Source organism: Lacerta agilis, chromosome 18, assembly GCF_009819535.1.
Source record: "Lacerta agilis isolate rLacAgi1 chromosome 18, rLacAgi1.pri, whole genome shotgun sequence".
Classification (NCBI taxonomy): Eukaryota; Metazoa; Chordata; class Lepidosauria; order Squamata; family Lacertidae; genus Lacerta; species Lacerta agilis.
In genome coordinates, this window is record NC_046329.1 from 7,909,136 (window position 1) to 7,932,642 (window position 23,507).

At 47.1% G+C, this 23,507-nt stretch overlaps 1 protein-coding gene across 1 annotated transcript in view; it reads right to left on the bottom strand.

Annotated features, from left to right (window-relative positions):
* Positions 1 to 9,624: 9,624 nt before the first annotated feature.
* HCN2 (hyperpolarization activated cyclic nucleotide gated potassium and sodium channel 2) overlaps positions 9,625 to 23,507 on the bottom strand; it is a 46,241-nt gene continuing 32,358 nt past the window's right edge. The window contains exons 3-8 of the mRNA XM_033136903.1: positions 22,125 to 22,286; positions 19,910 to 20,128; positions 16,058 to 16,204; positions 14,029 to 14,269; positions 12,674 to 12,838; positions 9,625 to 10,634 (exon numbers count right to left, since the gene is read on the bottom strand). Of these exons, the coding sequence (XP_032992794.1) occupies positions 9,625 to 10,634; positions 12,674 to 12,838; positions 14,029 to 14,269; positions 16,058 to 16,204; positions 19,910 to 20,128; positions 22,125 to 22,286 (1,944 nt within the window). The remainder of the gene's footprint in view (positions 10,635 to 12,673; positions 12,839 to 14,028; positions 14,270 to 16,057; positions 16,205 to 19,909; positions 20,129 to 22,124; positions 22,287 to 23,507) is intronic.

The following is a 23,507-nucleotide window of genomic DNA, read 5'->3' on the forward strand; positions in this document are numbered from 1 at the left end:
GCAGGAAACACCATCAAAGCATTCCTGACAGATGGCTGTCAAGCCTCCGCTTCAAGACCTCCAAAGAAGGAGACTCCACCACACTCCTTGGCAGCAAATCCCACTGTCCAACAGCTCTCACTGTCAGGAAGTTCTTCCTAATGTTTAGGTGGAATCTTCTTTCTTGTAGTTTGAATCCATTGCCCCGTGTCCGCTTCTCTGGAGCAGCAGAAAACAACCTTTCACCCTCCTCTAGATGACATCCTTTGATATATTTGAACATGGCTATCATATCGCCCCTTAACCTTCTCTTCTCCAGGCTAAACAGACCCAGCTCCCTAAGCCGTTCCTCCTAAGGCATCGTTTCCAGGCCTTTGACCATTTTGGTTGCCCTCCTCTGGACACGTTCCAGCTTGTCCGTATCCTTCTTGAACTGTGGTGCCCAGAACTGGACACAGTATTCCAGGTGAGGTCTGACCAGAGCGGAATACAGTGGTACTATTACTTCCCTTGATCTAGATGCTATACTCCTATTGATGCAGCCCAGAATTGCATTGGCTTTTTTAGCTGCTGCATCACACTGTTGACTCATGTCAAGTTTGTGGTCTACCAAGACTCCTAGATCCTTTTCACATGTACTGCTCTCAGGCCAGACTGAGGTTGACTGAAGAGGTCCCAGAGGGTACCAGAATCTACAGGGCTGAGCTGCCATCTTGTTAGAGGGAGATCAAATGAGGATGATGGGCCAAGACTTCCCCAACCTGGTGCCCTCCAGATGTTAAAAAAAACACAGCTGGGGATCGAACTTGGGACATTCTGCATGCAATGCAGATGCTCTAAGACAGGGGTGCCCAAGCTTTTCCCAAAGAGGGCCAGACTGGATGAAGTGAACATGCGTGAGGGCCGACCAAAGGGGCCGGTTTTAAATCAACCGCCGGGCCGGATTAGGCCCCCGAAACGGACTTTGGACATGCCTGCTCTAAGCACTAAGCGATGGTGCCTCCTCGCGGCTGTCGCTCCACCAGGAATTCAAACATGCACGCACACACACAATTCCAAAGACAACAGGTTCACATACAGACATACACACACAAACAAACACCTCTCACAAGAGGCTGGGAGAGGGAGAGGCACAAAACTCGAGGCTGGGTTGTTACGACACACGAGAGCAAGCAGGCAGGCCTGGCTAGCCGTGGAAGGCGGCAGGCAGCCTTGTGAGTCTGTTTCGGAGACCCGGTATCCTCCCCCCACCCTACTTCAGGCAGGAAGGAGGGATGGGATGGGAGAGGGTGCCATTGCACCTCCTAACCCCATGCAAAAATCTATGCAATCCTGAATTCATGCCCAAATCCCTAACGCATGCATGCGCCGCATCTTTTTGCAACCTTCTGGTTGATTGGTTGGTTGGTTGACTCAGCTCTTGCATAGCCCACTATTCGTTAAAAACCGAACCCACAGCAGGGTATATCATAAGAATGTCTATAATGTAACGCAGTGCCGGATTTACATATAAGCTAAACAAGCTATAGCTTAGGGCCCCACTCTCTTGGAGGCCCCCAAAAAAATTTAAAGGAAAAAAAAACGATGTACATTTCCAAAATATAAGATAAAAAAAACAAATAAAATAAAACCTACATACAGCGACGGTGTTTTGTGTTGTGTAGGCTTCTGTGATGTAAGTCATGGGCCCCGCCTGCTATCCTGCTCCCTAAAATATCACTGCTTTGCTCCTTTCTATATATAGGGTGCCTACATTCTGCAGAAGGGACGCGGGTGGCGCTGTGGTCCAAACCCCCACAATGACGGGGTGAGCTCCCGTTGCTCGGTCCCTGCTCCTGCCAACCTAGCAGTTCGAAAGCACGTCAAAGTGCAAGTAGATAAATAGGTACCTATCCGACGGGAAGGTAAACGGCGTTTCCGTGCGCCGCTCTGGTTCGCCAGAAGCAGCTTAGTCATGCTAGCCACATGACCCGGAAGCTGTACGCCGGCTCCCTCGGCCAATAAAGCGAGATGAGCGCCGCAACCCCAGAGTCGTCCGCGACTGGACCTAACGGTCAGGGGTCCCTTTACCTTTACATTCTGCATGCACTGTTTGCACAGCAACATGTGCAAATGGCTTGAGATACCTACGAGGTCCATAAATGACCATAAAGCATATATTCAACACAAAAAACAGCGGCAATTTGTTGTTGGCAAAGGACAGCTGGACATACACCTTCAGCATCTGAGGGCCTCATCACACCTAAATCTGGCTCTGATGTAACAAAAACAAAGCTATGCGGGGGAGGTCAAATCCCACCAAGAATAAATCAAACTTCTATCACAGTCCGGGGGGTGGAAATAAAAATGTGTTTCACGCCTCCATAAAATGACTTTGCACGTTACCGAAAAACCCATCAAGGAAGGTATAGATTGAGACTTCCACAAAACCAGGATATCCTTTCCGGCTAGAAACTCCTCGCTGGGCTGCAACCTGACATTAGCCTTACTCAAGAGAAGATCCGCCGAAACAAAAGGCACACACACACAACTAATGCGTTGCTTTCTTTACAATTCTGCCGCATTGCGACCCGCTGGTTGCAATGGGCCTACTCACGAGTCCATTGTCTCTCGAGAAAGGGCCGGCTGGTTTCATTTGCCGGCATCAAAACAGTTTAAGGAGAAGCCAGCCTGAAAACAAAAATAAAAAATAAAAAAAATCCTTCCAGTAGCACCTTAGAGACCAACTAAGTTTGTTCTTGGTATGAGCTTTCGTGTATCTGAAGAAGTGTGCATGCACACAAAAGCTCATACCTAGAACAAATTCAGTTGGTCTCTAAGGTGCTACTGGAAGGAATTTTTTTATTTTTAATTTTGTTTTGACTATGGCAGACCAACATGGCTACCTACCTGCAGCCCGAAAACAGTAACCCATTTTCACAAGCTGGCAAAGGAGATATTAAGATTCAATTGCCAAAAGTTTCTCACTGACCTGTTCCTTCCCCAGGTGGAAATCCTTCATTTAGAGGCTACAGGTGCAGAGGTCAGTTTTATTAAGGAGCAGGGAAGAACTCCTGCTTCTTGAAGCACCTCAAGAACAAGGCTGCCAAATCCCTTCAGGTGATATATATATATATATATATATATATATATATATATATATATATATATATATATAATCAGCCTGCTGTTGGACTCCCTTCATCCCTGACCATTGGTCATATAAAACTGATTTTGATTTTTTTAAAAAATTCAAATTTACATTCCCATCATTAAATATCCACCACTGCAGTCATACATTCATCGACTTCCCTCCTTTATTTCCCTTCCACGGTTCTTTAAATTTCCCCATAATTTCTGCACATTCTAAGAGCAGAACAAACGAGCAAACAAACAGAAATAATTTGATTCCGTTTCCCCTTCCACCCGCCAATCATTTGTGTGTTATACTGCTGACTTTACCTTAATCTGGGTAGCGTTTTCACTTGCCGGAGTCCCAACATTTCGAAGGCAACAGCCGGTTCCCCCAGCCTTATTCACCAACTTCCTTGTAATTTAGCCACCACCTGTCTGCACTGCACTTTTTAAAGCGGTATCATACTGCTTTAAGAGGGCAATGGCTTCCCCCAAAGGATTCTGGGAACTGTAGTTTGTTAAGGATGTTAAGGATGCTGAGATTTTTTAGGCTTATCCCTTCACAGAACTACAATCTGTAGAGTGGTTTAAGCATAAACTTCTCTTCCCAGAGAACTCCGCCAACTGTAGCTCTGCAAGAGGAATATAGCATAGTCTCTAAAGGCTTTCAGCTCCCATAGACAAAACTACAGTTCCCATGATTCTTTGGGTTAATGTTGTTTTATCAGGTGTTTCAGAGTTTTGAGGGGTTTTTTAAAATTGTAAATCCCTTTTCTTTCTGTTTAATAGCAAGTGGTCTATGATAGTAAACGGGGCAGGAACCCATTTGCAAGTGCAAAGTTACGTCTGGGTTACAACCGACGAAGGGTACTCATGTTATTTTTTATTTTTATTGTCGGAAAGGGGAATCATTAAGCAAATTGGCACTCATCAAAAAAACCCTTGCCAGTCTGCTGCCAATCATCCAGAGACCAATGATAGGGCAAAATGTTTCTTGTAATGTCAAATATAATATACGGCAAACTTTCATAATGTCAAATAATAAGCAACGAAGACAACATTCCGGGTAAGTGCACTGTTTCGGTATGTCTTCTTCAGTTCATAACTATAAAAGAATAGCAAAACAAAATATATACATATAAACAATTATATCATATAAGGGATAATGCTCAAACTTCTTGCGTGGAGTAGTGGTCATGGTCTCCACGCAAGAAGTTTGTTTACTAAGGTATGATTTTTTTATTTCCCTTTATATGTAATTTTTCTTTGACTTTATTTTTTTCTGGACTCTTGTTGATGCTGAGCATTATCCCTTATATAATGGTTTATATGTATATATTTTGTTTTGCTATTCTTTATAGTTATGAACTGAAGAAGACATACCGAAACACGTGTACTTACCCGGAATGCTGTCTTCGTTGCTTATTTGACATTATAAAAGTTTGCCGTATATTATTTGACATTACAAAAAACATTTTGCCCTATCATTGGTCTACGTGTTGCCTTTTTCCATATTCTGCTTGAGACTTGCAACACAGGGGAACCTTTTTTTTGCATTCATCCAGAGACCGGCCATCAATCATATAACACCGGTCCTGAAAGACCTACATTGGCTCCCGGGACATTTCCGAGCATAATTCAAAGTGTTGGTGCTGACCTTTAAAACTCTAAACGGCCCGGTATACCTGAAGAAGCGTCTCCACCCCTATCGTCCAGCCTAGACACAGAGATCCAGCTCCAAGGGTGTTCTGGCGGTTCCCTCCCTGCGAGAAGCGAGGTTGCAGGGAACCAGGCAGAGGGCCTTCTCGTTGGTGGCGCCCTCCCTGTGGAACGCCCTCCCGTCAGATGTCAAGGAGATAAACAACTACTTGACTTTTAGAAGACATCTGAAGGCAGCCCTGTTTAGGGAAGTTTTTAATGTTTTATCGTGTTTTTAATATTCTGTTGGGAGCCGCCCAGAGTGGCTGGGGAAAACCCAGCCAGATGGGCGGGCTGATCGCCGAAGAATTGCTTTTGAATTATGGTGCTGGAGGAGACTCTTGAGAGTCCCATGGACTGCAAGAAGATCAAACCTATCCATTCTTAAAGAAATCAGCCCTGAGTGCTCACTAGAAGGACAGATCCTGAAGTTGAGGCTCCAGTACTTTGGCCACATCATGAGAAGAGAAGACTCCCTAGAAAAGAAAAGACCCTGATGTTGGGAAGGATGGAGGGCACAAGGAGAAGGGGACGACAGAGGATGAGATGGTTGGACAGTGTTCTCCAAGCTACTAACATAAGTTTGGCCAAACTGCGAGAGGCAGTGGAGGATAGGGATGCCTGGCGTGCTCTGGTCCATGGGGTCACGAAGAGTCGGACACGACTGAACAACAACAACAATTAATATTATTAATACTGCTCCACAGTCCCTGATCCAGAGATGCCGAGCATGGACTGCCAGCCATTATCTTTGCACAAATCCTCTCGTTCTCCAACTATGCAGAACAAGGACTGGCGACGTTTCCCCGGAAGTCTGCCTGCCGAAGAGATTCCCCGAGAGTGAAACACAGCAGTTTCCCTACTGCCCCCCCCCCAAAAGGATTTTCTGATCTCCATCTGTGTCCCGTTTGGCTTGATATATTTATTGCCATTTTTTTTAAAGGAGAGGAAGCACAGATGCCCGTGGGTGCATTTGAAAGTAACATATTGCACTTGGAGAAAGGAAAGAAAATACTTTACAGCTTGCTTTTTTAAAAAGAAGAAGAAGAAGAAGAGGAGGAGGAGTTTGGATTTGATATCCCGCTTTATCACTACCCGAAGGAGTCTCAAAGCGGCTCACATTCTCCTTTCCCTTCCTCCCCCACAACAAACCCTCTGTGAGGTGAGTGGGGCTGAGGGACTTCAGAGAAGTGTGACTAGCCCAAGGTCACCCAGCAGCTGCATGTGGAGGAGCGGGGAAGCGAACCCGGTTCACCAGATTATGAGTCCACCACTCTTAACCACTACACCACACTGGCTCTCAAAGAAAGAAAATAAGTAATGGATGGAGGTAAGTGATGGCAGAAGGAAGGAAGGAAGGAAGGAAGGAAGGAAGGAAGGAAGGAAGGAAGGAAGGAAGGAAGGAAATAAGTGATGGAAGGAGGCAAGTGATGGCAAAAGTAAGTAAATAAGTGATGAATGGAAGGAGGGAAGTGATGGCAGAAGAAAGAAAGAAAAGAAGAAGAAGAGTTTGGATTTGATATCCCGCTTTATCACTACCCGAAGGAGTCTCAAAGCGGCTAACATTCTCCTTTTCCATTCCTCCCCCACAACAAACACCCTGTGAGGCGAGTGGGGCTGAGAGACTCCAGAGAAGTGTGACTAGCCCAAGGTCACCCAGCAGCTGCATGTGGAGGAGTGGAGACGCAAACCCGGTTCACCAGATAACGAGTCTACCGCTCTTAACCACTACACCACACTGGCTCTCCCAGAGTAGGGATGGGAATACAGGCATCACTCTTTGGAAGATGCCAACTTATTTCCGCTGGAGAATTCATTCCTCCACCCACAGAGCAGCTAGTCATCAGCAGCCAGGGAGGCACTGAACATATTGGCAGATTTTCAAACCCTGCCATGCCTTCTGCTTATAGAAAGAAGTCCGGTTTTTAAAAGATATAGATGGGTTGCATAAGGGACGCGGGTGGCGCTGTGGGTTAAACCACAGAGCCTAGGGCTTGCCGATCGGAAGGTCGGCGGTTCGAATCCCCGCAATGACGGGGCGAGCTCCCGTTGCTCGGTCCCAGCTCCTGCCCACCTAGCAGTTCGAAAGCACGTCAAAGTGCAAGTAGATAAATAGGTACCGCTCCGGCGGGAAGGTAAACGGTGTTTCCGTGCGCTGCTCTGGTTCACCAGAAGCGGCTTAGTCATGCCGGCCACATGACCCAGAAGCCGTACGCCGGCTCCCTCAGCCAGTAAAGCAAGATTAACGCCGCAATCCCAGAGTCATCTGCGACTGGACCTAACGGTCAGGGGTCCCTTTACCTTCACCTAGATGGAGCTGGTCTGTGATCGTTTTAATAAATTTATTATTATTATTACCATTACCTAGATGGGTTGCATTCGATAAAGTCCTACTCAGAGCAGACCCACTCAGATGAATGGGCCTGCGTGTCACATTTATTTCCATGCTCCAAGAAGGACAAATATTTGGTACAATGCGGTATCTTGGAGGAGACTGGCGGGGACAATTATTATTATTATTATTATTATTATTATTATTATTATTATTATTATTATTATTATTATTAAGATTTGCATACTGCCCGATAGCCATAGATCTCAAAGCAGTTCACAATGTAAAATTGCAATATGGAGAATGCAAAATAGATGACAAAAACAACAACAAGAAAAGCAGTAATCTCCTCTTCCACAACAGATTTTTAAAGGGCATAGTACGTCAATCAGCCCAAGCCTTGGTTGAAGAGGAACGTTTTCACCTGGCGCCTAAAAGTGTACAGCGGCACCTTGGTTCTCGAACGCCTTGGTACTCAAAACAACTTGGAACCCAAACACTGCAAACCCAGAAGTATGTGTTCCGGTTTGCGAACTTTTTCAGAAGCCGAACGTGCTCCGTTTTGAGTGCCACGCTGAGGTCCGTCTGTTTTCGCTATTTATTTGGCGTTTTTGTATTTGCGGATCTTTTTCGTTTTGTTTTTGTGACTGTGCGGAACCCAGTCCAGCTACTAATTAATTGACTGTGTGACTGCTGCAGTACATTGCTTATTGCTTTCGTTTTATGGATCTCGCTAGATAGCAAAATCCATGCTCAATTGCTGTTTTAGGGGTTGTTTTTAAAAGTCTGGAATGGATTAATCTGTTTCGCATGACTATGGGAAAGCGTGCCTCGGGTTTGGAACGCTTTGGTTTCGGAACGGACTTCCGGAACGGATTAATTTTGAGAACCAAGGTACCGCTGTATATGTTTTGCGAAATGCGTTTGTTTTAAACCATTGGTCACGCTGGCTGTTTGTGGGGGGCTGATGGGAATTGGGGGTCCCTGAGTGGGCACACACAGAGGGCCTCCAAATTCCCCCCCCAACTCCACACACAAACGCCCCATGCAATTGCATTTCCGCTGATCACCACTGTCAGGTAGACTGCCCCTGAATGTGGATGCTCTGTTTTAACTTTTGCACTTAAAGTAAGCAGTCAAAGTAAGGAAAGTAAAATAAGACAAATGGAAGGAACACTAAGAAGCTAAGTTGAGCCCCGCTGGAACAGATCACCAGTCCATCAAGCCCGGTATCCCGACTCCAATGCTAGTAGGAAGCAGCCAGTGATATACTGCCTCCAGCGATGGAGGCTCCATCTCGCCAACAGCATCCGCTTAGGCCCAACCTCTGCGAATCGGTATCAACTCTCTCCCCTGCCCCCACCTCGTTTTTTTCTTTTTAAAGGGTTTTTTGTGGCGCTTCAAAGGGCCAGGAAACCCACAAATCCCGCCAACGCACATGCAAGGAAACAAACGGGGGGAAAGGTTGTCGCCAGAACTGCCCTCCCTGAATTTTGCCCGAAACCTTGTGGCAGTGAGTTCCGTAAGCTGCTAACGACAGGCTTGCAACAGGAAGGCACTAGAGCGGAAGGCTGGGGGGGGGGCGGAATAGCAGACAGGCAAAAACACGCAAATCCTTCTCCCTGGACTGGGGACGTCTGGAGAACCGACTCGCCATTCCCCAAATGTCGCACCCGGCATTTAATATGTGCCCCCCCACCAAAAAATAAAGCCTTTTAGCAGGCATGCAAAGACAGGAAAACTAGGTTTTCACAGGATGAGGATGGTTCAACTGCTGGCAAGGTATGGTCATTGTCTGCCGCCCCCCGCCCCCGATCCCCTCTCTCCAACGACCCCACTTTTTCCTAACTGCCCCCCAAAAAAACACAAATCCCCTTCCTTTCGGGTTTCTCCGTGGAGCAAGTTGCATAAGGCTGTGCGCATGTGGTCTCTTTTCCCCCCCGTATAGATATCTATAATTGATATATCAGTTTTGGATATATTATGCATTTATGTATGTATACACCTTACACATATTGGATTAAAGTTGCGCGGCAAATCTAGATATGGCTTTCGGTGGTGCGGTCACAGCAGGGCGAGGCGGGATGGAGAAGAGATGGCAGCGGGGCTGGGAGGAGGGGGTCACCGGGAGCCAAACTTTGGTCAGGAGCGACGGGTGACGGGGGGCGGCTGGCTCTCTCTTTCTCTCTCTCTCAACACACACTCAAACGCAAACACCCCCTTTTCCAGTGAGAGGAACAGGGCTCCCCCTCTAAGCAAACTTCCCCCAGCTTCTGTACGCAGCAGCCATCGGGGGTTCCTGCCCCACTTTCCCTGGAAGCAGGCTTCGCGCTCCCCGGTGGGCACGGGCGCAGCGACGGGGGACGACACCCTGCCCCCCAAAGATCTAGCCTGCCCCCCCTTTCCCCCCTCCGCCGCCGCCAGTTTTTGTGCAGCAAAAGGAATGGTCCGCAAGAGAGAAAAGGAGCCGCGATGGTGCTGCCGGCCGATCGGATCAAAGGTCACAAGTTGGAAGGAAGCCTTGATTTTGCTGGGTCCGTGTCGGGCGTGCTAACGGCAGAGTCCTTGCGGGCGCCGGCCGAGTCCGGCGGTGGCGGCGGAGGCGTAGGGGAGCCCGTGGGGGCCGGGTGTGTCAGGCCCCCTCGGGGCGGAGGCGCAGCCCCCCGGGGCGCCGCCTGCGGGGCACCTCCAGGGCTCTGGGCGGAGGGGGCAGGCGAGGGGGAAGAGGAGGCCGGGGACGGCCCCTGCCCAGCCGCGATGGAGGAGGAGGACTCGCGGGCGGAGGGCGGCGGGCTTTGGCCCATGGTCTGAGAGACGCCGTGCGGCAGCGAGGGCTGCGAGGCCGAGAGCGGGCGCGTCTCCTGGCTCAGGCTGCTGGTGGGGAGCGCCTGCGTGCTTTTGTGCGCCGCCAGCCTCTGCGGCGAGCCGGGAGCCTTCTGTTGAGTCAGCGAGAGCTGGGAGCCCGACTGGCCCTTGGCGCCGCCGTAGGGGAACGTCCGGCTGGCCAGGGGGCTTTGGACGGGCGGTCTGGGCGCCACTGCAGAGAAGGGGGCGGGAGGCTGCTGCGGCGGGGGGCGCTGTGGCAGTGGCTGCGGTGGGGCGCCATGTTGTTGTTGTTGTTGTTGTTGCTGCTGCTGCTGCTGTTGCAGGTTGAGCTGCTGGTGTTGTTGCAGCAGCGCCGGCGAGATGGCAAAGGGCCCCGGGACGGCTCCTTGGTACTGCAGCCGGCGCACCATGCGCGGGGAGCCCAGCCCCAGGGGCCCCACCAACGGGCTGGCCATCTGCGGGCAGAAGCTCATGGCCACGGCCTGCTGCAGCGTGGCGATGGCCGACGTCACCTGCGGCTGGGGCGGCGGGGCAAACATGGCCGCGTGCTGGTGCAGCTCTGCCTGTTGCACCATCTCGCGGTCGTAGCGGACGATCTCCTGTATGATCTCGTTCTCCTGGTTGTTGAAGACGCCCGAGTTGAGGTCGTGCTGGACTTTGTGCAGCAGGATGGAGTTCTTCTTGCCTGGCAGGGAGAGGGGAAAACAGAGATTGGGTTGACATTGTAGCATTATTATCATCATCGATAATCATCCCCGACCCAGGGAGCTGGGTATGTTTAGCCTGGAGAAGAGAAGGTTAAGGGGGGATATGATAGCCATGTTCAAATATATCAAAGGATGTCATATAGAGGAGGGTGAAAGGTTGTTTTCTGCTGCTCCAGAGAAGCGGACACGGGGCAATGGATTCAAACTACAAGAAAGAAGATTCCACCTAAACATTAGGAAGAACTTCCTGACAGTAAGAGCTGTTCCGCAGTGGGATTTGCTGCCAAGGAGTGTGGTGGAGTCTCCTTCTTTGGAGGTCTTCAAGCGGAGGCTTGACAGCCATCTGTCAGGAATGCTTTGATGGTAGTTTCCTGCTTGGCAGGGGGTTGGACTGGATGGCCCTTGGGGTCTCTTCCAACTCTAGGATTCTATGATTCTATGATGTTGAAGCGCTAACAGGCCAGTGTGATGAATCAGATCTAAGTTAGGGGCTGTTCAGAGACCCTCGGTGTTTTAGGAGTTAATGGGCACCCCAATTTGAGTGGCAGATAACCCTTGGGAGGCGGGACAATCCGCTCTTTAAAAAGGAGGGAGGAGCCATTAGTGTGAGTTTGGAGAGTGGTGACTGGAAGAAGGAGGGCGTGGGGCCAGGATAGTGGTGGGTAGGTTAGGATAGGTTAGGATCGTTGAAGATGTGTATATGTTGCTGAAAGGAAGAGTTTACACTGTTATGAAACTAAGCTTAAGAACCATCACTGAAACCGTTATGTTCTGTAAGAAATAAAGATCTCTTAGAAATTTAAAGGCTATTAAAAAAATCGTGAAAAATTAGATATCTGAAGCAGAATCAATGAATATAAGTGCTTTTAGCTATATGATGTTAGGTTAAAATAGTATATTAGAAGTAATGTTTATGGAATGTTTGTGATATTAAGTGTAGTAATAAGTATTAAGTGATAAGTTTGATATTAATGGATTTGGATTAAGAATAATGATGAATGATGGGAAAATAGTTACAAAGTTACTAAAGTAAATTAGTATTGAACGCAGTTGAGGGAACGGGGGAAGTCCCCACATAAGATTTGAAATTAAGAGTTAAACAATAAGGATAGATTGTTCCTGTGTTCGTGTGTTAGGTATGTATAAGTTTTCTTTCTTTTTTATTTTTAGTTTGATATTGTATTTGCAGTGTTTTAATTGTATTTTTGTGATTTGTTTCTGTGTTTTTGTTGTTTAATGTGGAAAATTAATAAAATCTTTATAAAAAAAGAAAAAAGAAATAAAGATCTCTTGTTGTTGAGCTAAGAAAATATCGCCGTTCATTTGGTCCAGCGAGTTATCTAGGCTCTTGAGGAGGGGAACTCAGGGAAAGGACAAAACTAACCTGAAAGGCGATAATTTGTGTCTTGGAGTTCCTTCAGGAGGGGCTAGCGGGCGGAAACCCTGGTATTGCTGCTAAGAGGGCTTAGCCAACTGATATAGTGAGGGGATCTAATAAGGAGAGACCCCGAACTGTAGGCAAAGGAGAGGTTAACCCCTGAAGCCCAGAGCAGAGGATATATAACCGGCCACGGCCACTGGACAGGAAAACTCCCGTTACTAAGAAATTCCCAGATTATTAATCAAAGGGAAGGGCAATAACAGACGGACCTCAGAGGGACAGGTGGGGTGCATTGTAATTTGACCCTGATTAAAAATTCACTTAGTAACGAGGGGAGAGTCTGAAGTGGAGGTTCGTCGCAGCCAGCGCCTTTGGTTTAAACCACAGAAGGTCGGCGGTTCGAATCCCCGCAGCGACGGGGTGAGCTCCCGTTGCTCGGTCCCTGCTCCTGCCCACCTAGCAGTTTGAAAGCACGTCAAAGTGCAAGTGGAGAAATAGGTACCGCTCCGTAGCTGTCAACTTTCCCCCTTTCTTAAAGGGAAATTCCCTTATTCCGAATAGGATTCCTCGTGAGAAAAGGGAAAAGTTGACAGCTATGCTCAGAGCGCCCATGGGGTGAGGGACCCCGCAAAATACCTATGCGGTCTAGGCGGTCGATGGCGACTGTCTCAAAAGCTCTCCTCATCATAGGATATTCTTCCAAGACTTCGTTGAAGTTGTCCACCGAGAGGGAGTACAGGCGGCAGTAAGTGTCTGCGCGGACGCTGGCGGTACGGCGGCCTCTGGTCAGCAAGCAGATTTCTGCAAGGCAAGATAGGGAAGAAGCTTAATTTTCCCACGGCACACAAACACACAAACATACCCAACACGGATTTCAGTCACAACCCCCGCCAAGTGAACAGAAACCCCACCGCACCGAATCGCCTCACCTCACCAAATAGAAAAAAAGCTTACTGTAAAATTGGGAAAGGTGCAGGAATCGCAGAATAGGCAGATCAAGTCGATGGATTTAGGCCGAAATGGCAAATGTGACCGGAGGAATCAGAAATCGGGGAAACCAAAATGATCTGAGTTTTAGAAAGCGTCTGAAGGCAGCCCTGTTTAGGGAAGTTTGTGATGTTTGATGTTTTATCGTGTTTTGACAAAATTAAAAAAATAAAAAATTCCTTCCAGTAGCACCTTAGAGACCAACTAAGTTTGTTCTTGGTATGAGCTTTCATGTACATGCAAACTTTCGTGTTTTGGATATTCTGTTGGGAGCCACCCAGAGCGGCTGGGGAGGCCAGCCATTATGGGTGGGGTATAAGTAATAAAATAATAATAATAATAATAATAATAATAATAATAATAATAATAATAACAACAACAACAACAACAACAACAATAATAATTTTAAGATGAATTCTAAATTTCCCACATTCTATAATCAGGTAGGTAGCCGTGTTGGTCTGCCCTAGTCAAAACAAAATAAAATAAAAAATTCCTTCCAGTAGCACCTTACGAGACCAACTAAGTTTGTTCTTGGTATGAGCTTTCGTGTGCATGCACACTTCTTCAGATACACACTGAAGCTCATACCGAGAACAAACTTAGTTGGTCTCTAAGGTGCTACTGGAAGGAGTTTTTTTTTCTATTTTTTTTTCTCTCTCTCTCGTTACCAACAAACAGATGAGCCAAATCGAGAGTCAGCCAACAGCCGAAACGAAGAGGCTTATAAGATAAGATGTGGGAAAATTACAATTCATCTTAAAAACCACCATAAGCAGTTAGGATCGTTAGTAGGGTTGGAACGACGCTTGTAGTGCAATGGTGAATTTTGGATACAATGGATTTGGATGATCATAAAAGATGCAGCAGGAAAGTGTTAAAAAAAATTGATCCAATTTTTTTATTTTCTTAAAAAAAAAAACCATTGATTTTTATCCACTCTGCCTGGAAGGTAGTGGGCTCTCCTTCATCGGACATGGTTTTTTGTGGGGACACAGCCTCACCTCCGAAGTAAGAGCCATCCGAGAGTTTCATCTCTTTGTTCCCCTTGGTGAGGACACTGACCACGCCATGCTGAATGAAATACATCTTCTTGCCAATGGTGCCCTCGCGGATGATGTAGTCGCCCGGCTGGAAGACCTCGAACTTCAGCTTCGTCAGCATGGCGGTGACGAAGTTGGGGTCGGCGTTGGCAAACAGCGGCATGGAGGCCACCAGCTTGCGGCAGTTGAAGTTGACAATCTCCTGGAGAGGAGGGCAGGAGAAGGAGGCAGGTTTACATATAAGCTAAACAAGCTACAGCTTAGGGCCCCACTCTCTTGGAGGCCTCCCAAAAAAATTAAAGGGGGAAAAAATCCTGGATGTACATTTCCAAAATATAAGGTAAAAGGCAAATCGAATCAAACCTACATCCAGCGACAGTGTTTTGTGTTGTGTAGGTTCCTGTGATGGAAGTCATGGGTCCCGTCTGCTAGCCTGCTCCCTAAAATATCACTGGTTTGCTCCTTTCTATATATAGGGTCCATGGAGTTTTCTTGGCAGGGATACTGGAGTGGCTTGCCAGTTCCTACTCCAGGTGGATGTTGGGAAAGATGGAGGGCACAAGGAGAAGGGGACGAGAGAGGATGAGATGGTTGGACAGTGTTCTCGAAGCTAGCAACATGAGTTTGGCCAAACTGCGAGAGGCAGTGAAGGATAGGCGTGCCTGGTGTGCTCTGGTCTATGGGGTCATGAAGAGTCGGACACGACTGAACGACTGAACAACAATATATAGGGTGCTGGAGGAGACTCTTGAGAGTCCCATGGACTGCAAGAAGATCGAACCTCTCCATTCTGAAGGAAATCAGGCCTGAGTGTTCACTGGAAGGACAGATCCTGAAGCTGAGGCTCTAATACTTTGGCCACTTCATGAGAAGAGAAGACTCCCTGGAAAAGATCCTGGTGTTGGGAAAGATGGAGGGCACAAGGAGAAGGGGACGACAGAGGACGAGATGGTGGGACAGTGCTCTCGAAGCTGCCAACATGAGTCTGACCGAACTGCGGGAGGCAGTGGAAGATAGGAGGGCCTGGCGTGCTCTGGTCCATGGGGTCAAGAAGAGTCGGACATGACTGAACGACTGAACAACAACAAATATATAGGGTGCCTAAAATGGTAAAGGGACCCCTGACAATTAAGTCCAGTCGCAAACAACTCTGGGGTTGCGGCGCTCATCTCGCTTTACAGGCCGAGGGAGCCGCCGTTTGTCCGCTTCCGCAGACAGTTTTTCCAAGTCATGTGGCCAGCATTACTAAGCCGCTTCTGTCAAAACCAGAGCAGCGCATGGAAACGGCATTTACCTTCCCGCCGGAGTTATACCTATTTATCTACTTGCGCTGGTGTGCTTTCAAACTGCTAGGTGGGCAGGAGCTGGGACCGAGCAACAGGAGCTCACCCTGTCGCGGGGATTCGAACCACCGACCTATCGATCGGCAAGCTCAAGTTTAACCCACAGCGCCACCCGCGTCCCTATAGGGTGCCTACATTCTGCCATTTATAATTATTAGTAGCTTGCATCATATATTTACACCATCTTATTATTTCATGTTATAGCAAGTTTCTAGAGACTAGATTATGACTCTTTGTCAATTGTGTTTCTAAAGGAACTCTTGTTATGGCCAAATGACAATGTGTTTGCATTATTAAGTTTGCTATGAATAAAAAAAAAACATTTTAAGTTGGAGCTTAATAATTATTTCACGGTTAATATACTTCTTCTTAATTGTATTTCAGTTCAACAATTACTTTGATAAAATACATGTTTTGTGATGTGCAAATAATAGCTTGAGATAGTTATGAGGTCCATAAATTGCCATATAGCATATATTCAACATTAAAAAAACAGCGACAATTTGTGGTTGACAAAGGACAGCTGCACATATATAAAGGGCCCCATTACCTTCAGGAGCTGAGGGCCTCATCAAACCTAAAGCTGGCCGTGCGCAAAGGACTAGTCTCTGCCCTCTTTTTCCACTGGGTCCGGGGACAATCCTTACCTCTCTCAGAGGCTCGTTGAGTTCCTCAAGGATGCTGTCCTCATCGAACATCTTGCCTTGGTAGCGGTGCTCATAGTAATCGTGGATTTTCTGTCGGAAGTCGGCGGGAAGCTTGTGGAATGACATATATTGCTCCACTTGTTTGTACTGCGGGGAGGAGAGAGAGAGAAATGCAGGAGGAGAGAGAGAAATGCAGTGAGCACGGAGGCGTTTCGAACCCTTAATTGCATTGGGAAGTACGGAAGAGAAAGCTAAATCAAACGACATAGGAGCAGAACCTTCAGTCGGCTGCGCAGCATCGTTGGATGCCAGAAAAACCCATATAGACAGAAAGAAAACAGGCAAAACGGTCCTTTCTTTGAGACGGCAACCTCCTCTTGTGAAAGATAGAAAGCCAGAGCTCTCCACCACGGCCTGAAAAACCCGTTGACCTAAAAATCCTAGGAACAAAAAAGTCCAGAATCTCCTGGTAGCTGAATCTGGCCGTTTCCCATCTGGGGTCAGGTTTGCCCTACAGATTTGTGTACAACAAAGCAGCACAAAAACGGCGCACACAAATCTACCAAATCACTCCACGTATTGAATTCTATATTGGTAGTCCAATCAAAAAGTGAGCAATACAAGAAGTCAAACAAAGAAGCCACAAACAGAAAACTCATTCAAGTTAGTACAACAGGACCAGATTTGGTACATTTGAGAAAGAATTTATTGAAGAAGAAGACTAGATGTTCTAGTTTAGATGAGATGTAACATGTAAATTGTAAGTATGGATTTTTGTATTTGTCTGTTCAGACACTATTTACAAACTTTGATACCCTTTGCAGTGTATGTTTTAATACTAATAACGTTTGACGTATCCCACCAGTGTATGTATGAATATACAGTAAATCCTGGGAAAGTAATTTACTGAAGAAGCCCAAAATTGTCCATGGGCGAAACAGGGGACAAACGCCGGCACCCTGTCTAATTTTTGTGCGTCACATCTTCAATATTCCATCTGATTGGACTTGCTTTCATCTATTAACATCTGTGCGTATCATCTGACTGGACCTATTTTCATCAATATCTACAGGAGCCTGGCTAAAGACATTTATAGACTGAAATTGTCCTGTTGTGCTCATTAAAGAACCTTTTAATGAGGGTGAAAGAGGAGAGCGCAAAATATGGTCTGAAGCTCAACATCAAAAAAACTAAGATCATGGCCACTGGTCCCATCACCTCCTGGCAAATAGAAGGGGAAGAAATGGAGGCAGTGAGAGATTTCACTTTCTTGGGTTCCATGATCACTGCAGATGGTGACAGCAGTCACGAAATTAGAAGACTCCTGCTTCTTGGGAGAAAAGCAGTGACAAACCTAGACAGCATCTTAAAAAGCAAAGACATCACCTTGCCGACAAAGGTCCGTCTAGTTAAAGCTATGGTTTTCCCAGTAGTAATGTATGGAAGTGAGAGCTGGACCATCAAGAAGGCTGATAGCCAAAGAATTGATGCTTTTGAATTATGGTGCTGGAGGAGACTCTTGAGAGTCCCATGGACTGCAAGAAGATCAAACCTATCCATTCTCAAAGAAATCAGCCCTGAGTGCTCACTAGAAGGACAGATCCTGAAGTTGAGGCTCCAGTACTTTGGCCACCTCTTGAGAAGAGAAGACTCCCTAGAAAAGACCCTGATGTTGGGAAAGATGGAGGGCACAAGGAGAAGGGGACGACAGAGGCCGAGATGGTGGGACACTGTTTTCGAAGCTACCAACATGAGTCTGACCAAACTGCGGGAGGCAGCGGAAGACAGGAGGGCCTGGCGTGCTCTGGTCCATGGGGTCACGAAGAGTCGGACACGACTGAACGACTGAACAACAACCAATATAGAATTCAATACGTGGAGCGATTTGGTAGATTTGTGTGCGCCGCTTTTGTGCTGCTTTGTTGTATACTGATTTACCACGAGTATTGGCAGCATAGGTTTAATTTTTCAGCTACAGATTTGCATGGCAGGGATGCCAAGGCGTTGGCGAGAGAGAGAGAGAGAGCTCTATTTTGCTTTCTGCACCTTGTGCCAATCGCCAACCCCACAAGACCGCTGCTGTCAGAAGTCGGGTGGCAATCGCATCCGGAGATCGCTCAGTCGAAGCGGGGGTTTTTGTTTTTTTTAGCAGGGGGGTGCCTCTGTGGACCCAACGATGTTGTCAAAAAAAGAGAGAGCCTTTTGCTTCAGGAACGGGAAGAGGACTGGTCAAAACAGCCTCCAGCCTTCGGCTCTAAAAAGGAGCTGTCATCTTTCCCTTAGAGATTTTCACGGGGAAAGGGAAAGGAAGGATTCCTCAATTTAAAATAAATACTGTTTAACGGAAAGCAGAGAAGAGGGAAATTCGCATGTTTCAAATACAGGTGAAACTCGGAAAATCAGAATATCGTGGAAAGGTTCGTTTCTTTCAGTAATTCAACTTAAAAGGTGAAACTGATATATGAGATAGACTCATGACATGCAAAGCGAGATATGTGTCAAGCCTTTATTTGTTATAATTGTGGTGATTATGGCGTACAGCTGATGAGAACCCCAAATTGACAATCTCAACTTTGGGGTTCTCATCAGCTGTGTGCCATAATCATCACAATTATAACAAGCAAAGGCTTGACATATCTCGCTTTGCATGTCATGAGTCTATCTCATATATTAAACTCCAGTAGCTAATGAAAACAATTGCTTACATAAATGGACTTTTCCACGATATTCTAATTTTTCGAGTTTCACCTGTACTTTAATCCTGTTTTCTTCTTTCATGTAAACACCAGGTGGAAATTTCCCCCCATTTATTGCTGCATTTATTTTTCTAGGTCTCTCTCTTTCTTGCCTTTATTTTTATTGTTCCTTCCTTTCCTTCTTCCCGCCCCCCCCCCCACCTCGGGCAGGCCTTAGCTGCAATTTTACTGTTTTATGGGGAAATCTCAACAACGACAACAAAAACTGATCAAAAGAAAAGAAGAAGATTGAGATCCTCATGATTCTTAAAAGACTCTTGGTTCTAAAGGAAAAAATAAATAGGAGACCTTATTGCTCCCTATATACTGAAATACATACCTATAGATTAAATAATATCTACTGTGTCTCGGGGCCCTTGGAGAACCCGAAAGGAGGGGTTGTAATGGAAATGACAGCTATGCGGAACAGCAGCAGGGCTCTGTTTCTGTTTTCCTATTTTCCCCCAGCTAGATGGAGCTTCCACATTCAGGAGCAGTCTACCACCGTGGGAATAAATGCCGAGGAGCAGGAACGTATGAGGTCTGCCACCCTCGTGCTCTCCTGGCGAGCTCCCTGGCACAGGGAAACGCAACCCGACGGACCACGCGTCTTTGCGTAACCTCGCCTTCTGTCAGGAAAGCCCCCTCCCTCCCACTGCGGCCGGGATCGCAGGAGTTTTTAGAGTACAGAGACCCACGTCCGCTGTTTACGAGCTACTCCTCCTCCTCCTCCTCCTCCAGTGGAAGCTCGCATACCACACATTCCTCAGGCGGGGAAGGAGAGGGGGAGACAGAAAGGCAACGTAAAGGCTTAGAAAGAGTCGGAGAGCCGAAACAGCACAGGGAAAACAAAGATAGAGGTCAGGTTCTCACGCTACGTGGTGGGTCAAAGAGGGGGAGAAGGAGGGGCTTCAGGTTTCCCAAGCTGCTCTGTTGGAAGGGAAACCGAAAGAGTTCATTCCTGGACACTGATGAGTAAGGGAAAGGACGTTTGAGACTTTGCTTTGCTGTACATAGCTTGTACAATAAAGAACTTAGTTTTTAGAAGTTCTTTGCCTTGGACTGTTACTCATGAGCAACCACTAAGCGTCCTTACACCTTCCCTGCCCACAAATACCTTCTCTTGGTATTGGCGCCGGGAGGAGTCGAGGGACTGGATGAGGGCGGTGGCGTGGCCGATGAACATGGCGTAGCACGTGGCGCCCACAATCATGCTCAGCATGGTCAGCCAAATGTCGGTCATGCTCTCCGGTGCTTGGCGGCCGTAACCGATGCACAGCATGTGGCTCATGGACTTGAAGAGGGCGAAAGAGTACAGCTCGCTCCAGGAGTCGTTCTGGAACAGAGAGAGAGAGTCAGGTCACAGGAGGAGGAAGTGTGGCAGCCTGGACACGACACAAGCCATTCCTCCTGCCCGACAGGTCCGTGTTTTCGCTATTACTAACTCAACCAGCGCCGGATTTACGTATAACAGGGGCGGCCAACTCCTAAGAGACTGCGATCTACTCACAGAGTTAAAAACTGGCAGTGATCTACCCCCTTTTGGGGGGGGGGGTTCAGGTCAAAGTTGTTGAGCTTTTCTTTAAGGAAGCAGCAAGGCCCATTTTTGGGGGGTTTGGGTCAAAATTGTTGAGTTTTTTCAGGGAGGTAAAATATTCAACTTTTTTTTAGGGGAAACACAGTTGTTCAGTTTGTTTGGGGGGAGTCAATGATCTACCAGTGATCTACCGCAGACGTCCAGTGATCTACCGGTAGATCACGATCTACCTGTTGGACATGCCTGACGTATAAGATAAACAAGCTACAGCTTAGGGCCCCACTCTCTTGGGGGCCCCAAAATAATAAAAGGGTGTACATTTCTGCAATATAAGATTAAAAAACACAAATAAAATAAAACCTACATACAGCATTTTGTGTTGTGTCGGCTCCTGTGATGTAAGTCATGGGCCCCGCCTGCTAGCCTGCTCCCTAAAATATCACTGGTTTGCTGCTTTCTATATATAGGGTGCCTACATTCTGCATGGACTGGTTGCATGGTGGGGGGGAAGATGCATAGTGGGGGGGGGGGGAGAGACGCATACCCCTAAACCAGGGGTCAGCAACTTTTCCACCGTCCCTCAGACCATATGGTGGGCTGGACTATATTTGGGGGGGAGGGAATGAATGAATTCCTCTGCCCCACAAATAACCCAGAGATGCATTTGAAATAAAAGCACACATTCTACTCGTGTAAAAACACCAGGCAGGCCCCACAAATAACCCAGAAGTGCATTTGAAATAAAAGGACACATTCTACTCATGTAAAAACACGTTGATTCCCGGACCGTCTGCGGGCCGAATTTAGAAGGCAATTGGGCCAGATCCGGCCCCCGGGCCTTAGGTTGCCTAAGGTAAAGGTAAAGGGACCCCTGGCCATTAGGTCCAGTTGCGGACGACTCTGGGGTTGCGGCGCTCATCTCGCTTTACTGGCCGAGTGAGCCGGCGTACAGCTTCCGGGTCATGTGGCCAGCATGACTAAGCCGCTTCTGGTGAACCAGAGCAGCACACGGAAACGCCGTTTACCTTCCCGCCGGAGCGGTACCTATTTATCTACTTGCACTTTGACGTGCTTTTGAACTGCTAGGTTGGCAGGAGCAGGGACCGAGCAATGGGAGCTCACTACGGTCGTGGGGATTCGAACCGCCGACCTTCCGATCGGCAAGCCCTAGGCTCTGTGGTTTAGACCACAGCACCACCCACGTCCCATAAATGCGTATAGGTGTCTGTAAATGTGGGATGGCATTCAATTTTGTTGTACTATGTACAATGACAATAAAGTATCTATCATCTATCTATCTATCTACCTTCCCGCCGGAGTGGTACCTATTTATCTACTTGCACTTTGACATGCTTTCAAACTGCTAGGTTGGCAGGAGCAGGGACCGAGTAACAGGAGCTCACCCCCACGCAGGGATTCGAACCGCCGACCTTCCGATCGGCAAGCCCTAGGCTCTGTGGTTTAACCCGCAGCGCCACCCGCATCCCTACCCCTGCCCTAAACCTTTTGTGAATCTTTGAGCTCCGGTCCATTTACTGCATTCATTTCCCCCGATTTGAACTAGAAAATGGTGGTTTTCATGAGTACCCCTAAACATTTTTCTTTAAGGGAAAAAAGCACTGTGTACTAGAGAGAGAGAGAGGGATAAAGGAAGGGGAGAGAGAGGGCCTATGTTTCCCCGAGGTCTGCATTTCCGTGATGAGGAGAGAGGGCAGGCAATTAGAGGAAGAGGGTGTTCCTAGTCCTTATGGAGGCCAGCCAAGAAAGGGGGAGATATCGGGGCAGCCGGACTCACCACCATCCCGTTGATGGAGACCCAGCAGTCGCTGGGGAAATCCTGGAGCATGGGCACCAAGAACTGGAGGCAGCCATCCCAGTGACACAGAAGTAGCATCATCCCAATTAGGTTGATTATCCTCATGACGGCGCTTGCCAGGTCGTAGGTCATGTGGAAGATCTGCAAAGGAAGCGCAGAGGGGGCGTCAGAATCGAGGGGGGGGAGGAGAGACAGAGCAATATGCGCCTCAAACAATGCGCAGGGAGAAAATTTATAATGAACTTTAAAAAGTGTTGAAAAACACATTTACTAAGAAACCAGAGGCCTTTCTGCTGGGCATGACCAATCATGAGATCCCCAACAAAGATAGAACATTTTTTTATGTATGCCACAACAGCTGCTAGTATTTTAATTGCTAAAAACTGGAAAACGGAAGAATTACCAACAGTGGAAGATTGGCAGAAGAAATTAATTGAGTACATGGAACTCGCAGAACTGACCGCGAAACTCCGAGACCAGAGGGAAGAGAAGGTGCAAAGAGACTGGAAGAAATTTAAAGAATATATGAAACGACGTGAAAAGTTAGATATTTGAAATTGAAATCAGTGGATATTATAGGCGATAGCATTTAAATGTTAGTTTAAAATAGAATATAAGAAGATAGAATTGTGATTATAATTTTTTGTATCTTTATTAAGAATAAAGTGATAGATATAAGAGGATAGATAAGGATTAAGATTAATTGTAAAAGTAAAGGGGTTAGAAAGTTACCACAATATATTTGAAATGAACGCAGAAGAGAGGGCGTGAGGAAGTCCCCTAAGTAAGATTTTAAATAAGATTAGAATAGTTAAATGAATGTTTGATTGTGAGGTTTTGTCTTTGTCTTTTTAGTTAGGTTGTTGTTTATTATGTTTGTTTGTATCTTGTATTTTGTAGTAGTATGTATTTTTTTGTATTTTTGCTTGTTAAAATGCCAATAAATTCTTACAAACAATGCTCAGGCTGCAAATTCAAATGCATCCCTATCGTGTTTTATGATTGCCTCGATATTGTATGTGGGCTGGAACTGGTCTGTGATCGTAATAACAGATTCATTCAATGTGCAGGCGAACCGGTAAGGTTCATTACTCCGTTACCTCTTTCCACCTGGCGGACTGGGAGCGGCCGCCAAGACCACATTAACACTGGTCCTGAAAGACCTACATCGGCTCCCAGGGCGTTTCCGAGCACAATTCGAAGTGTTGGTGCTGACCTTTCAAGTCTTAAATGGACGGGGTGGGCAGGTGTGGGGGACCCCCTGGTCCTGAATGGGGTGACTGTGCCCCTGAAGGACCAGGTGCGCAGCCTGGGGTTCATTTTGGACTCACAGCTGTCCATGGAGGCGCAGGTCAATTCTGT